Below are 17,451 nucleotides of genomic sequence, written 5' to 3'. Positions count from 1 at the left end.
TAGCAGCGTGCGCTTGAATTCGGCACGCCTCTTGCTGTACATTGACTACAGGCGAAGGCCTTTTCTTTGCCCCGTTCCCTCCCGGAAATTGTAAGCTGTAGTAAGTGTCCTTTGCGTATGAAGATATATTGAATGCTGCTGCCTTTAGTTGCGTATAGTCCGGTTCTGGGAATGCGCAGATCAAATTTGCGGATTGTGCGCACAGAATCGGCATTTACATTTCTTGATTCAGGCCCAAAGACTTGTTCATATCTATTTGGTTTCTATCCATTTGGCCTGCTCATACCCCATGGTGATAGAAACATAACATTTGAAGGGCTACAAAACCATTTATTTATTTACATTTTAGATCCAAGTCTTAATAATAACCATATATCTGTCCCATGTATTCTTGAAATCCGTCTCTTATCTGCACAATGTGCTGTAGATCACAACTACCAATCTAATTCTTTCGTTTTCTAAACCGCATAAGGTGAATAATAGTAAAAATCTAATTGGTTGTAGTACATTTGTGTACATTGCTATATAAGCCCCTTACCGTTCTATGGAACACTTCTCTTTAAGCTGACAGTATGGTGTGCTGACCTTTATCCAGCAGGCTGATTGTTCATCTGACATGTGTTTCTAGTTATTTATCATTGAGTTTTGTTAAGCATGTTAAACTGCATGAAAGAAGTGCAAACTATGAATAAATAAATGGTAGTTCATTAAATCGGTGACTACGGGCTAAATGGGTTATGTTGTAATCAATATAAATGCTTACTAATCTTACTGTATTTATTTATACTGTTCTCTTTCTGCAGTATGTATATTTCTGAGAGTGCAGAGTTTACGATAAAGGTAACTTAAGTATAAAATTTAAAGAATTTTCAGAACTATGTGTGATGCTATAACCAGAAGAGAGAAAACATTTGTATGACCTCCTGAGATGTGGTTTCATAAGATAACAAAATACCGATCATGCCTTTTCCCGTCACAATCAAACTTGATATCCCCACAATGTAGCAGAAACCACCCTATCTTATAGCACTGGTGCGAGTTACCTATATTAGGGGGAGGGCCACAAAGTTTATTTTTTGTTTGTTTTAATAATTGGTAGTGATCATCAAGATGATGACAACAGCCGAATCTATACTCCGACCACATCAAGTTAAGCTCAGAGTGTATCCTGATGCGGCCACATATTTAAGAAGTAATATAAGCGTGACTTAAAGTAAATTTTACCTTGATGTAATTTGTAAAGATCAACATGTTAAACTCCATGGGTGTGATTCATTAAGGAAAGGAAAGAAAAAATGAGTAACTTTGCACCTTAGCAAAACCATGTTGCATTGGAAGGGGAAATAAATTTAAAATGCGGGGACAGTTTTATAGTCGGGGTAGGACAAGACATAGATCAACTTTAAATTTCAGTGTAAAGCTGGGTACACACTACAGAAATTGCGACCAACTTTTTATGCCGAGCGATTTTACATGCGACCGATGGTCCGATCGCTCGATCCATGGACTGCATACACACTAGCCTTGTTTAGGACGATAAAAGGAAGAGCGGACGTCCCTTTAGCAACTTTTTACAGCCATGTTGTCGTGAGCAATGACTGTAATTTCGTACTCACTGTTGTGGATCGGTCGAAAGTTTATACACACTACACAACGGAAACGAGATTGTAACGAAAATATTAAACGGTACGACCAACCAAATGAGGCAATAATCGTCCATTTGGGCAGACTTTCGACCATTGTGTCACTGTACACACTCACCCGACTTTTGAACGAGCGGTCGTATGTCTGTTTGAGCCGATTATTGGACGAAAACAGTGTAGTGTGTACCCAGCTTAAGAAAAAAGCAGCGAGTATTTATCTTATGTGCAAAATAATAAACTAATTTTGCACCCCTTGGTTTGTCCAGGAGAATACTTTTTTCCTTTTTTTGTCTTACTTTCCTTAATGAATCAGGCCCCATATTAAAATAACTCTGTTTTTTTGGCAATGTTATTCTTCTAATTGGTTCATATGCACATAATATGTTTCTGGTATTTGTTTCTGTAGCAGCCAATAAACTTTCAAAGTGGGAAACTGCAAGTGCTCGGCCCTAAAGGTAAATATGATACAAGGTTACTAACCTCACGCCGGGCACAGTGTTAATACTGTTGTTTCTCAGAAGAAAAGCTGCTCCTTTAAGAAACATTATAAGGAAGCATAACGTATTATATGGACATAAGGGGGCATTTATGGTAACTGGTGCAGAGGAAACATTGTGCTGCAGCCAATCAGATCCATGACATTTCTATAAGAAAAGCAAACATCTGATCACTATGGGTTACAGCATCTTTTTCCTGTTCACTAATTGTCAAATTTTTATATATTCTCCCAATATATGTTTTTAGGCCTCTTTTTGTTTTTTCGTATTAAGTAAGTTTTATCCCATGTCTGAGAGATGCTTCTTTCGTATTGTATTGCTTAGTAAAGCTGACCCTTTGCACTATGAATCATTGTCATAAGGACCACCGTTGATACTTTATTTTAACTTAGTCAAGGAAATATAGTGACTGCTTTCACTCGGAATAAATGATTATTTTACACAAATCTGGAATTTCAGTTTTGGATGGGTTATCCAAAGTACAACCCTGTCCCAAAAGGTTACTTACCTGGGGACCAGTGTTCAGGTTATACGTTGAATTTTCTATGTGTCCACTCACTGGGCATTGCCCACTTTCTCCATTATCCTTTAATCTAGACCCTGTTCCTCATATTAGGGGTTTACAATCATGGAATAGCTATAAAGGTTTAACTTTGGGTAATACAGAAATTAAGCTCGCAGCGTTTGCTGATGACCTACTACTCTACATATCTTACCCCCACCCAACTTTAGAAGTTATATTTGTTAAAATCAAACATTTTGGTGAACTTTCAGGTTTTATCGACAACCAAGAAAAGACAAAGCCTTGTCCCAAGGCTCAACCCTCCAACCTAACTGGAGCAAGAGCTTAAAATGATCTTAGGCAACTAAATGTCTCCCATACAGATCACTGCTCCCTAAAATATTCATCATTTATATTCTTTCAATATAAGAGAAGTAAAGCCACAATAGTTGTAAACCCCTTCTACTATCTTATTTGGGCTGATCTAATCTAATAAAAATGTTCATATTCCCCAAATTCTTATATCCTCTGCAGGTGCTGCTTGTAATACTCATAAGGATGAGAAACTATTATATGGAGAATTTATACAATTTATATGGCAAAATAAATGGCCCAAAAAAGGTTTAATAAAACATCAACAGAGCTCTTCAGAAGAATGGATTCATTTTCTTAACTTGAATCTTTAGAACTGTGCGTGAGATTTATAACAGACTGTCTGCATATGAATGATGGTTATATTTAACGTCACTGTGGAACAATCACTTTTACAAGCCAAGTGTGACTTCTTTCTTACTCACTCACAAATTTGAGATGCCCGGAGAAGTTATGGATAATCCTTTATGTCTCCCTGAAAAGTTTGGCATATAATACATAAGAAATATAATCTTAATGCTCACCATATATCATCTTCATCAACATCAGCTATTTATAAAGCGCCACTAATTCGGCAGAGCTGTACAGAGAACTCACATCAATATATATATATCTATATATATATATATATATATATATATATATATATATATATATATATATATATATATATATGTATGTATATGTGTATATATATATATATATATATATATATATATATATATGACAGTATACCATATACTCTTCCTTCAATTTTTGTAGGAAACCCTGAATCCCAAAATGGACAGGCTGTATACCCACTTAGCACATGGATAGGAAAGGGCATGGACACCATCTCAAAGGAACCTCTTTTGATTAGCCTGGTCATAGAAAAGTTTGAGAAACCTAGCACACAAACATTCACAATATTCCTGGCTCCACATTCTGCACCCCTACCCCTTCTAAGTCGTAGCGCAGCTTTAAGTATAGTGGCCAGTTAAAGAAAATAAACATAGCTTATTTTCCATTTTAATTTTCCAGAGGAGTTGGATCTTCATTCTTGTGATGCAGCATCACGGTAAGATACCTCTTTTATTTTATATTTTTACAGAATGAAATATGCTTAAATTTTATTCTTTCTGTTATCTCCATTGGATGACATTGACTGATAACATGATCCTTTTTTCAAATTTATTTAAGAGTTAACAACATACTTACCAACTTTTGCAGCCAGCTGTCCGGGAGGGGACACTTATCTGTTATGCAGATGTATTGCTTACAATCCAACACTTTGTCAGATAGTAGTAACCTACTGGACATTGTAATACCTGTCAGTTAACACCATTGGTGACTTTGCTATAAATTAAACTTGCATAATCAGCATTGATTGGACATCAGTTCCTCGTATTTCTTCCCAATTACTGCTGCAGAGTTTCCTATTTGTTAAATGGACTCCCCCACCTTATATATGGCTGTAATATCAGCCTGAGCATGGGAATGATGGCTAATGATATCGTCGTCCCTGGGATCAGTTAGTAAAATTAATTAATTTTCATGGCAACAAGAAGGTGTGAGAGAGAATAGGTGGCCCAGAAAGGGTAGGGAGGTGAGAGTGACATGGTGGAAGTGACAGGATGAGGAGGTCAGTCTGTCATTCGATTACACTATATAAGTCATAGTTGCCTACTCTCCCGGAATATCCAGGATACGTCCGAATTTCTGGGAGAGCAGGACAACTTCCCGGATCCCGGCAGCTCGGTAAGGTAAAATGAGGGGGCGGGGCTTAGTGATGCAATTCCTTTGTCACCGTGGTCCCGCCCCCTGCTGTTATAGGTCAAAGTGGCTATGACCGTCTAGGGGGCAGGGCCACTGACACAATTCTCTGAGCCCCGCTACCACACGCCCACCTGCCTTCCGGACCTCCCAGAAACCTAATGCCAAGAGTTGGCAAGTATTATATAAGTTTAATTTACAAAGTGCTGAGCAAAAAAATAAAAAAGAGGCATCACGTGGCTAATTTTGGCTAATTTTGTGGAACTGCTTTTATGGGTAAGAGCATTGATTTCAGGTCAAGATGGTGGGGTCTATGGGGGTATTCAGGAGGAGCTAGGCGAATTGGAGAAGCTTCTTGCTGACTGCAGACTTAAAGGCATAATTGTGCCGTTGTGCATTGCAATGAGGTGTTGTGGGTAAGATTATTTTGGTGAGATGGTACATTTATGTGGGCGTGCAGCATTGTTCTTCTCCAACAAGGACTCTACTTCCTCTGAGGTGTTTGAGATTCGGCCTTTTCCTATGGTTTCATCAGGACTCACTTTCAGTTGCACTTTTACAGAGAAGCACATTACTAGGTGCACTTCACCTAATGTAATAATAACATTATACACAAAAGTGACACATGTAATAAAACACGTTGGCATGAGTGATGTTTCCTCACTTTCTTGCTTAATTCAAGACTTAAATGAGACTAACCCAAGCACTATTTCAGTTGCAGTTAATGCAGGCGGTGGTCCTTAAGTAATAGTAGTTTGGACTTTGAAATTACATTTTTATTGTTTCCACCATGTGAATGTTCAGATGGATCAGCAAACCTGTAAAAGTAGGTGTATTCCCCTGCTACAAGGGCTGTGACTGGGTGGGCGTCTTCAGATGTGCCGGGCAGACAAATGGATGCATGTAAGAGAATAAAACGTTTAGGGAATAGATTTACTAAAGGGCGGTTTGATGAAACCGTCAGATTTCAGCGGTTTAAAAACAGCTGCATTTATTAAAGGCCAAACTGACGATAAATACGGCTGAAAATAACATTTTTACAAACCACCACTTTACAGATCGGCACTTTTTTACCATGTTCAAAATGCAAACAACCAGATCTACTAACCTCCGGTTTGCCAAAGCACCGGTAAAACCGCCTGCAAAACAGCCAAAACACAAGAGGGTTTGTGAGAGACAGGACCACAGGGGTTGTCTATCTTGCCTGACCGCATGAGGAAAAGAGCCCTCCCGTAAAATCATTAGCCCTGCTATTGGCCTCAAATGTTTGGGCCTCAGAAGTATTTGCCCCCTTCCTGGTACCAATGGCTGGTGGGTAACATGGAAAATGTAGCTCCTTTTTTCTTTTAATATTATACCTATTGTGCCCGCTCTTACTTTTAATAAATATATTGTGACTCTTTCCTACGTGTAATAACTATATTGTTGCCCATTTTCTCCATAAATAAATAATTTTGCTGCTGTATTATAACTACTAAATATTTTTTTTGCCTTTTTTCTGTAATGTTGTGGTAAAAATACTGTCCGCCCATCTTCTGGACCTTGATCTGATGTAGTCCACTGACTTAATAAAAACAATATTAGGAGCAAGCCACAACTCTGTACCAATTCTGGGCACAAATGAGTTAAACTTTCGCTACCCCACCTATAGAATAGACAGACGGCCAATCAGGAGCAGTTTCATTATTCACAAGTTACAAACCACCGCCAAACGCGGTTTTTAGCAGATCTACCCCTAGGTTTGTTTTTTTTTATTGCAGTTTGTATATGACCCTTTGTATTGGTGTATTATAAATGATAATATACCCCCTACTATAAACGATTAAGGATATCTGAAGCCTGATATGCTCATAATTTACAGTAAGAGATACATTGCCCCATAGATTGTGCTCAGCTAAATAAGGAGAGTTCTAGGTATGTACAATACAATACTGTTAATAAGATTCCAGACACTGACATAATATTTGCATATTTGCAGCTTCTCCAATGCCTTAATTCATCTTCATTTCCTGGTCAACGATGCAAATCCCATGTGGAACACAAGGCATGGAAAAATTGATTTCTTTCCTAAGCAGATTGTTAGTGACAAATTTACAGGATATAACTATTCCAGACAATTAACTGGCTGCATATTTAGAGGACTATATAACAATGCCACTATGTAAGGTATTGTCTCTGTAAAAGGTTAATACGTTGTAAACACAAAGTATTAATTTCATATTTGCCAACTTTGGCAAGAGGTACTCCGGGAGATCAGGGGGTAGTGGGTCTGTTGGGGGCGGGGACCGGACGGTCCCATCATTTTGTCCCGCCCCTAAACGGCCGTCACATTTTCTGTCCAATTACAGCAGGGGGTGGGGCCACAATGACACAGGATTTGCGCCATAAGCTCTGCCCCCGTCACTTTAATAAAAGAGGAATCTAGTACCCGGGAGGTTGCCCTGCTCTCCCGGGACTCCAGAAATTCGGAGGTCTCCTGGAAATTCCAGCAGAGTAGGCAACTATGATTCATTTTTCAAATTCCCCATGTTAAAGGATTGCTAAACCTAAAATACAAGTAGTTTTATATGGAATAGATACTAAAACATTTTAAAATGATGGATCTAAAATGTTCAGGACCTGTTTAAAACTAAATATATTTGAGAAAGGGCTTTCACATGAAGGAGGCATTTTTCCTGCGCACATAATACTTCCTGTCATTGAAGCACAATGTGAAAATCTCTTCAGCCTTAAATGGCTGCCAATAGATAGTAGCCTGCAGTGTGATTGAGAACAGTTAGATTATAGGTACTTTTAACTTGCACATTTCTTAATATTATGTCTCTACACTTCATATGGGTCCAATTTGGCATCTTACTTTCAAGGCAATTTTGCACCGTGTACAATGTATGGTCAAGCAGATATTATGTCCTACATGCATGTCTTGTGCTAGAGTATATTAGAGATATTGAATGAGATGTTTCTGTCCTCAGACCTGGAAGACAAGGATCAGCTGGAAGAAAATATTGCACCCCCACAAAACAGATCTCGCTGTGTACTGTGAAACCTATAGCACAAAGGTATAGTAGTGATATATTGCAGTATAGAAACACACAGGGCATGACTCATGTTCGGACGTCAGTCCCTGTGCCTGCCGTATCTTGTGTGAAGTAGCTCTGTGCGGCCCACCAACGGACATTACCCCAATGAGTGCAATTACATGCAGTTCATGTCTGGATGCAGATGACACAACTGCCTACGACTTGAAAGGTGGAACAGAGGAAGGAGGGGGCGGATGAACGTAGGCAATGAAGGGGTGCGTCAATGCGGATGCGGCCGATTCAAGTCCTCGGTTCCTAGAGTACGTGTTTTTTAGCTGTATCGTTTTCACCACCTACAGAGCAGGTGTAGGTGCTGACTGATAGTGATAACTGTCTCTGCATAGACTTTGTATTATAAACTACACGTATGCAGCCACTAGACCAGGCCTTGCCAACCGGTGGCTCTCCAGGTGTTGTGAACCTACAAGCCCCAGAATGCAGTCGATAGCCTAGTTTATAGCTGGCAGGGCATGCTGGGACTTGTAGTTTCACAACACCCGGAGAGCTAGGCCTGCCTGCACTAGAACATGTGTATGCAAGTAAGAGAGAATATAAAAACGCATTGTATGTACAGAACATCCTGATTTATGTATTTACTGTAAAAGAAATGAAAACTTTTTTACATTTTAACAAATATTTTTATTAGTGATTATAGTATTAATTTATTTTATAATTTTTTCTTTTTTTTGCATACGTTCTGATGTGTTTTTATATTGCACATAAGCACGTACGTATCCTGCAGCCTGTTCTGTCTGCCTACATATTGCAAGTAATGGTTAGGCAGATAGTACTTATACCCAGATTCAAATGGAAATGTATCTTGATATCCGCTTGTGTCATACTTACCTACTTTTGACAGGCTCCCTCCGGGAGATCACTGAAGAGGGGTGTGAAGGGAGGGCGGAAGGGGTGGGGCTTCACGGTTTGCGTCACGTTGGCCCCGCCCCCCCCAGTGACGTATGCCTTTTTGGGGTCTTTAAAAAGACCCAAAGCAGGCATTACGTCTCTGGGGGCGGGACCAAAATGCCGCAAATCGCGACGGTCCGCCCCCCTCCATGCCGGCAGATGCGGGAGAATTGCCAACTCTTCCGGGAGACCTACCCGGCATTCGGGAGTCTCCTGGACATTCCGGGAGAGTTGGCATGTATGGCTTGTGTTTGAATATGGTTAGAACTACACTCACTGTCCGTGCTTGTTTTTTAACTGTAAGTTGAGTGCAGGTTATGTCCGAAGATGAACCAGGCCCACGTGGTCTAAATATTTCTCACTGCGTGTGGCTATATGGATGAGGATTGTAGTAGTGTTAAGGTTGGTGTCACACCAGCGGTTTAGAAGCAGTGTGTTTTTGCTGCTTGCAAAATGCGCAAAAATAATTTGGATTGTTTTTATTTATCTGAGAGGGAAAACACTGCTTATTAAATAGCTTTTAGCGCTTGTGTATTACATTTAGTTCTGCTGGGCTGGTTTTCAGCAGCTTTTTTGGAAAATCTGTTTGGCGAAAATGCTACGTTTCATGTGTTCATGAAGCTTTGAAAACAGCTGGTGTCCCAGCAAAGAGCAGATCCCATAGACTGTAGTGATATTAATCAGCATCAGGTATCTGCTGCTTTTTACTAACCCATGTAATGCGGCTTCTAAAACACGTGTGACACCAGCCTAAACAAAATGGGTACTTTGATTTGGTTTTAAACATCATAGATAAGCATTGTAGCATTGAAAGCATAACATTTTCTTTTATCTAGAACATATTTTGATTTACTTCTAGTTTATTGGTAAAAAGTTTAAAATGCGTTCACAGAATAGTTTTACTTGTGTGAAATAATAACATTTCCATGAGAAGCTGCAGATGTTTGTGTGCTATGTCTATGCCGGGTATAGTCAGATGAACTAGGCTGTTCTAATGAAAAGCTCCGTTACACAAATAAAATGATGCTTTTTAAAGCAGGAGACCATTTTATTGATGGCTCCTGATTAGTGTTTAATTTATGTCTCACGTTTTAACTGTTGAGAGGTCTGCAACCCATTTCATAATAATAATGAATAGCAGTCAGTGAATGCTTTATTGGAGTAAAGTTATGTATACATGTATTAAGAAGGAACAGGACTAATGTCTGACAATCACTTGCTGTTTTTGCAGCCATGATATTCCAGATTATAATGTGGCAGACGACATGCAGTCAGAAAATCCAGAGTATGGTACCGCGCCGGAGACATCTGAGCCACAAAAGACTGGTAGTTATTGCTCATGATGTGTATCAAACTATAATCCTTTGCAGGGCTTTAGTCTCGACAGTAGATTTATTAAATCCCCTTAGTATATAGAGACTACTTTATAATTAGCACATACAGCATGTACCTGAAAGAAAAATCCTAACCAGCTTTTATAGCCATACAGACATCGTTGCTCTGTAGCCATCATACCGTGCCGCCTTGATTATACCTTATCCATCATAACCAAGCCGTGGCCACGTCATGTCATTTATGTCGGAAACTCACTGCTAAATTCATAATTGCAGTATATCCAATTTAACATGTAACTGTTTGTTACTGCTAGTTCCTCCAGTTGAAGGTGTTGCTACTGGTATAATCAGTATTAGGCCACAGGGAACATGCAATGTAAATTCACTCTTTTTTACGTATAACACTTTAGGATACCGGCTAGTGCTGATTTCTCTTTCTTCCTCTTTGGGGGAAACTTTCACCTTGAGCTATATAGGGCACGTGTGGGAGAAGCCACTTAATCTGTATCTGTGAAAACGTTTCTGATATCGGCAGCTTCTCCCCTATGCCCCTGTACCAACAGCTAATCCGTTCTAACGTAGGTGCCCATGGAGTAGGGCACATTCTTAGGTGCTGCTTATGGCAGCAAGAAGATAATGATTTATTTTTCTTATTCTAACGGTCAGTGGTGTTTCTCTGTGCGGACACCGCTAAAGACTGGAGCGGGTCTCGGGAAACATCATGTAGAGGGACAGTAATATCAGTATGATTGTAATGGTAGGTATGAAAGCACCCCATAGGTCACTAGGTTTGTATACTTGGGGGTATATTTACTAAACTGCGGGTTTTAAAAGGCAACCAATCAGAGTCTAGTTCTCATTTATTTGGTACATTCTACAGAATGACAGCTATAATCTGATTGGTTGCAACATCTCCACTTTTTCAAACCCGCACTTTAGTAAATATACCCCTTGGTGTTCTCTCTGCCTTCGTAGTAAGGGTAGGTTTCACCCCGCAAAAACAGATATATGGGGGGAATTCAGATAGCCACAAAGTTTCTCCGGAACGTCCGTGAGACACTTCGCTGCAGAGATTTCTGTAAAATCTCTGCTCATTTTTCCTCGCACCTCTATGGATTATTTTTACCATAATTGCCAGCAATGTGCGCGGTGCAATGTCCACATGCCACTTCGCCAACAATTGCATCCCCCCCATAGAGTAAACGCTTCTACCAACTATCCATTGCTACAAAACCAGTCAATGTGTTTTTACACGTTAAATCTTAAAACACAAACCAAACCTGGTGTCATAATGTGGGTGGCATTATAAAGAGGGTGATATACAATCATATTAATATATCTGCTTGCTGTTCACCTGACCTGTATTTAATATGTGAACCAACAGCTTTACTGAAATATAATGAGACCTGACTAACCATACTCTCCTTACTGTAGATGAGAAGGTTACTGCAGGGCTTCAGTCACCATCCGTTCCTAACCACATCATGAAAGAGCAGCCGGAGGAGTCTAGTGATGAAGAAGAGAGCGATGATGATAAAGGAGGTGCTCCCATAGAGCTGCTTGCTGAGGTGACATGAATGTGGGGTAACCAGATTGTACCTTTAATAAGCTCAGTGGGACTAGCAAAAGTCACTGTTTAAACTAACTGTGTCACCTGTGGTCACGATCCTAGAGGAAGGCAGCCGGGAGGGTCTACAACAGTTCATGGGCTGCATGTCTTAGGCTGTGTACACACTATAGAGAATTCCTCCCGATGCTATATATTTAACAATTTTACCAACAATTAAAAAAAAAAAAAAAAGCCCTGATCAGCAGCCGATCCATGTGTACACACTATTCACGTTTACATTATTTACCTTCAGATCTGTGCTCTTCATCTGTCATAACCCTCGGCTGAAAAGATCCTGACTCTGCACACTCCATAGAGATCTATAGACACTGCCGGTCCTGAGTGCATACTCACTGCAGGATTGGGACAACATTGTTCCATCCTTGAATGAGATTTTTAAAAATCAAGTCAAATGATACAATGAACTTTGATAATCGTCATTGTTGGAGTGTACACACTAATGTGATATCGGACCTAACGGTCGTTTATCGTGTGGTTGACCCAATAAACGGTTGAAAAACCTGTAGTGTGTACCCAGCCTAATTCCCTGCCACCTTTTGTCTGGAAAGTGTGAACATCAACACTTACTGCAGCCTTGTTATACATTGTCCCTGTAAATTGTTAGGAATCTAAAGCAACTCGGAGAAGTGTTTGTTTCTTTATTATTGTTACCATTTATTTATATAGCGCCATTAATTCCGCAGCGCTGTACAGAGAACTCACTCACATCAGTCCCTGCCCCAATGGGGCTTACAGTCTAAATTCCCTAATATACACATACACACACAGACAGCCAGCCAGAGAGAGACTAGGGTCAATTTTGATAGCAGCCAATTAGCCTACTAGTATGTTTTTGGAGTGTGGGAGGAAACCGGAGCACCCGGGGGAAACCCACGCAAACACGGGGAGAACATACAAACTCCTCACAGATAAGGCCATGGTGGGGAATTGAACTCATGACCCCAGTGCTGTAAGGCAGAAGTGCTAACCACTTAGCCACCGTGCTGCACCACCTTAGCTGATTGGATGGCCTGTTCTTCCGGGTAGACGGTCCATTTTCTGCTGCTATAAATGCTCATTATAGCATTTATATATAAACTTGTATACATGTATATTGAGGGTTTGTTTGTTTTTCCAGTTCCTTAAAGCTGTAATGGATGAGGATTACAAAGTGGCACAGAAGCTTTGCCAAATGGGTATGTACTTTCATCAGACATTTCACAGGTAGCAACATGGCTGCTATTGTTTTCTAACTGTGGACAGCGGGTCTTCTGCACTCTATCATCAAAGCCTTACAATGTCATGACGTGTGATTAAAAGTCAGTCTTTCTCCCTCCCTCTCTCCGCTATCTCTTCCTCCATCGTTTTCCTACATAAATGCCTACTGTATTTATGTGTGCCAGTTTAAAACCGCAATAATATTTTTAATCACTGGATGAAAACACTTCTAATATACAGATAGCACACATTGGGGGACAGATCAATACAAGAGGCCTGGGTTGCTGAATAGTTTATTTACACACAGTGGCTCTCATCCTTTCCCATTGTCCATATCTCCATTCTGTCACCCCGCACACTCCATTGCTCCTCACTGAAAACAGATGTATATGGTGGTACACCGGTAACTGCAAAATAGTCCAGTATTCCATAGCAACCAATCAGATTCTGTCATTATCTAGCTTGGAAAATAAAACTAAACACCCGATTGGTTGATATAGGTTGCAGCAACTTTTTACCTGGACAATTCATTTTCATGAATCTTGATAAGTAATTCTACCTGAAGTAGGGAAGGGAGGGAAAGTGTAAATGTAAAGGAGACAGTGATGTGATTTATATCAACCAAATAGATTCTGTTATTTTTCTAGGACAGTTTAGAACAGTGATGGGTAAGAAGAAGCCAGAGGGCTGCATGGTGCCCACAGCACCTTCCCCTGCGGCCTTAGGTGATACCAGATTTATACCATGTCTGTCCTTTTCTCTGCTTTATGCCCATTGTCCCAGGCCTTTTTCTCTACCTTATGTCCCAGCAAGTCTAATCCATGGACCAGTTATTATTGAATAAGAGCTAGGGCAGAGGGTGATATTCGGTGGGTCATACAGTAGAGCATATGACTGAATCTGATTTTATTATTTGCCCAGTGCAGCCAACTTCCACATCACGTGGCATCCTCCGCACCACGCAGAGATCAGAGGAAGATGGAGGTGCAGTCTGCGCCACGTGGTCTGTCTCCATCCTCCCTGGGGAAGTGCTGTGTGATTCCTGGTTTTATTAGTCATTAGATACGTAGTGGGTCACTTGTATACCCAGTGAAGGCTGAGATGGGGTTGAGAGACATGGAGAATTTGAGGGGTGAGTGGAGGGCTGAGGGGTGTTTTAGGGCAATGGGAGGCATTTTGGAGTTTTAAAGGACATACAGCTGTGTTTTGGGGCAAGCAGAGGGGTTTGAATGTGGGGAAATAGATGGGACATATTAGTTTACATGTGAGATCTATTCTAAGGGCCTGTGATGTCTCTTTCTTTGATTAAATGTATTGTTTTAACTTATTACTGAGATTAATGGTAATGTGTGGCTCTTTGGAAGGTTAGAGGGCCACACATGTGGCTCTTGAGGTGTATCCGGATGCCTGTGAAAATATCAGCAGAGCTGTACCATAGGGGCGACCTCACAGGCCGTAACATTGAAGGGGGCGCAGTTTATGAATATTTTAGGTTCAAAATTGAGTGATAGGGGGCGGCATTTTTGTTTCTTGCCCAAGGTGCCAAAATTTTAAGTTCCATCTGATTGTTGGACAGTGCTTTATTCCATAACAACCAGTTAAAAAGTTCCCGTACGGGTCACATGGGAAATCAGCAAGTGCTCTTTGGTTTTCTGCTTCCTTGAAAAGTTGTCATTGATCCCAAGAGGTAACATCTATGGAATAGCTGCTATTATGGAGCTGCCTATAGGTAGTATTTGTAATACAGATTGAGTGCAATATTTACATTAATACTTCACCATTGACAATCGCGAGTTCTGTGTTTTTGCAGTTCATTATTTTCAAATTAATACAGTCTTTTCTAGATGGATGTAAACATGTTTTTCATAGGAATAATATATTTACATTTAAGTCTGTTATACTCTACACATTAAACTTTTTTATTTACAAATTTTAGTACTTCTGTATGAGCCGGAAAATCCAGAGGCAAAACAGTTTTCACCTCTTATTGAGAAAATGGTGCAAAAGGGTAAGAAAGGGGAATTTCTTTACACTTTTTTTCCTCATTATTATAAAAACTTCAACTTCAACTAACACATTTAATAATAACAACCAGATGTGGCACATGAATGATTGTAGAAAATGACAGGTTATTAGGTTATGTCCTAGTCTCCAAACTCCTTCCATGTATGGTAGGTAGCAATATTAGTTACAGCCAAAAGAATAAATATGTGAGGGGAGTTGTCTAGTGACGTCTGAAGTGCTCATAGGGATTTAGAAGGACAATCCGGACAACCGACCTAGAATTAAGTAATAAATAGGGTCGAAATCCGCCGCCACTGAACGAACCACACACCCTGCCTTCACCCATCTCAACCATACTTTGTAATATTTTGACATGGTCTCGGACTGATTAGTGAAGCGCTCGTCACCCACAGCTTTGTTAACCAGGGCTACCAAGGCACAGACAAGTCAGTCCCATCCCGTGCTCTAGCAATTGCAACCTTAGCTAGTGCGAAAAGATTAAGGACATATCTGGTGGCGGCCGTCCACAGCAGCAAATCAACTCCCAAACCAGATATGCAGGTTTTGGGGTACAACAGTGTCTTGAATACACTCCACCACCACCTGCTAACCAAAAGCCTTCTACCACAGGACAGCACCAGGGTAAGTGCCAGAAAGAAGTGGAGGTACCTCCGCATTTTGGACAGTTAGAGTTGGATCGGGCACCCACCTGGAGCAACCTGTGGGGAGAGTAATACACTCTATGTAAAATGTACAGCTGAACCTGCCTATACCTGGTACAGGAGGAGGCCTCACTGACACTGTCAAGCATGTAGTTCCAGTCCTCATCAGTCAATGGTCCTAGATCCAATTCCCAACCCCGTCGCAGTGGGGCCAGGTCATCGGGAGTGAGTATGGAGAGTACATAGGCGTAAAATATTGAAATGGTCTTTGTGGAACCAACTCGTTTAAGGAGTACTCGGAGAGGGTACAGACCAAAAGTGACCTGGGTGCTTCCAGATTGTGCCAGCAGGGTGTGACATCGCTGTATGTATAGAATAAGTTATCGGTAATTGAAATTCTACTTGTAACTGTGCAAAAGATCTGAGGGTGCCACTTGAGTATAATTGCCCCAGAAAAACAATACCAGCTACCCGCCATCTAGGAAATAATCGTAATTTGTAAAGCTCTGGGAGAGTGCTATTAACCTATAGTGGAGTCTCTGCATCCAACCCCGTAGGTTGCAACGCCCTCCCCACAATGTTCCAGATCATTACAGCCTGCTTAAGTAGTGGCTGGACCATTCTAGTGACTCTTGTGCCCTATAAGGCCTATATGGGAGGTCTGTCAAATCCTGTACATCCTCTAAGGAAACTTGTGGGGTCAGCTGTCGGGGAGTGCCCACTCCAATCCCAGAGATGAACCAGTTGTGCAGCAAAGTAGTAGGCCCTGAAGTCAGGGAGGGCCAGGTTGCCCGACGATCGGGGACGACAGAGGGAGGTCAACCTAATACAAGGTTCTTTACTCTAATCATTTAAACATAGCTTCCACCATGTCATGTCCTCTCCACCCCGCCCACTTATGCCTGAACTCTGCCCACAAATGGCCGTATTTGTTCAAAAACCCACCTACTTTCCCATTAAGCCCCCCATCCAACCCTCCACCCTTGTTTTTGAGCCGCTAATCAGGACGTCCCTGTGGGGTGCAAAGGGAAATCCGCAATGTTGCGGTAATGGGAAGTGTGCAGCTGCGCGTAACCGCGATCTGCCGTCTTCTTTGACTCCGTTTAAGGCTTCTTCAGTTTCAGACAGTCCCCCTTCCACTTTCCACATAACATTTCCCTACAGGTTAGCATTTGTTGGAGGTCCCAGAATGAGCACCTGGTAATAGACAGCAGTATTTGACAAGAGGGAAGGAAAAGTGCTAGAGGTTAAAATTCACCACAGATTCCCTGTACAGGCTCGTGGACATGTTGAGTGAACGCAGCATATGATTTGATGCCTGCGGCTACTGTCCAATAAGGTGCTGTGTTCACTGTCTCATTTACATACCAGCTGTCAAAGCCATGGTCTGTAGTCAAGTTTGAAGTTATGGTGGAGCTCGAGCCACCACCATAGTGCTACTTGGGTGCTTTGGGGAAATGATGGAGGGTGGTTATCCAAAACGTAACAGTCCCTTTAAGGTCATGTATGATAGAATGAAGAGTGACACTGATAAATACATTTTAGAAGAAGAACAAAGCAGTGATGATGAGGACAGTGAAGAGACAGATGAAGATGGCAGCGATACTGATGACAGTGAGGACCAATCTACTGATACCTCGGAGGATTCCAGTGAAGATGAAATGAACACCTAGAACTATTATTATATTTATTGCATAACCTTCTAACCATCATTATTTAAAATGTTTGAGGGGATTCAGATGTTTAAACTATGAAAGCCAAAAAGAAAGCCTTGGTTTATTTTTACATTAACATTAAATGTTATTAGAACTTTTAACATATTTTCAGACTTGTTCCACTATGCAAAAAATAAATGAGTTTATATTAACACAA

At 40.8% G+C, this 17,451-nt stretch overlaps 1 protein-coding gene across 5 annotated transcripts in view; it reads left to right on the top strand.

The window, feature by feature from the left end:
* Nucleotides 1-17,451, top strand: part of ERICH2 (glutamate rich 2) — a 22,767-nt gene extending 5,316 nt beyond the window's left edge. For 4 of the 5 annotated variants that reach the window (XM_075180667.1, XM_075180666.1, XM_075180669.1 and 1 more), the window contains 9 exons: nucleotides 804-840; nucleotides 2,050-2,098; nucleotides 4,035-4,071; nucleotides 7,739-7,825; nucleotides 9,984-10,078; nucleotides 11,521-11,654; nucleotides 12,834-12,891; nucleotides 14,850-14,921; nucleotides 17,125-17,451. In XM_075180667.1, coding sequence (XP_075036768.1) covers nucleotides 804-840; nucleotides 2,050-2,098; nucleotides 4,035-4,071; nucleotides 7,739-7,825; nucleotides 9,984-10,078; nucleotides 11,521-11,654; nucleotides 12,834-12,891; nucleotides 14,850-14,921; nucleotides 17,125-17,252 — 697 coding nt within the window. In that variant the 3' untranslated portion in view covers nucleotides 17,253-17,451. The remainder of the gene's footprint in view (nucleotides 1-803; nucleotides 841-2,049; nucleotides 2,099-4,034; nucleotides 4,072-7,738; nucleotides 7,826-9,983; nucleotides 10,079-11,520; nucleotides 11,655-12,833; nucleotides 12,892-14,849; nucleotides 14,922-17,124) is intronic. The other variant, XM_075180670.1, reaches the window with a different exon arrangement.

The sequence above is a fragment of the Mixophyes fleayi genome, chromosome 7 (assembly GCF_038048845.1).
Source record: "Mixophyes fleayi isolate aMixFle1 chromosome 7, aMixFle1.hap1, whole genome shotgun sequence".
NCBI lineage: Eukaryota > Metazoa > Chordata > Amphibia > Anura > Limnodynastidae > Mixophyes > Mixophyes fleayi.
The sequence above is the reverse complement of the archived record's forward strand: the minus strand, read 5'-3'. Positions and strand labels throughout refer to the sequence as shown.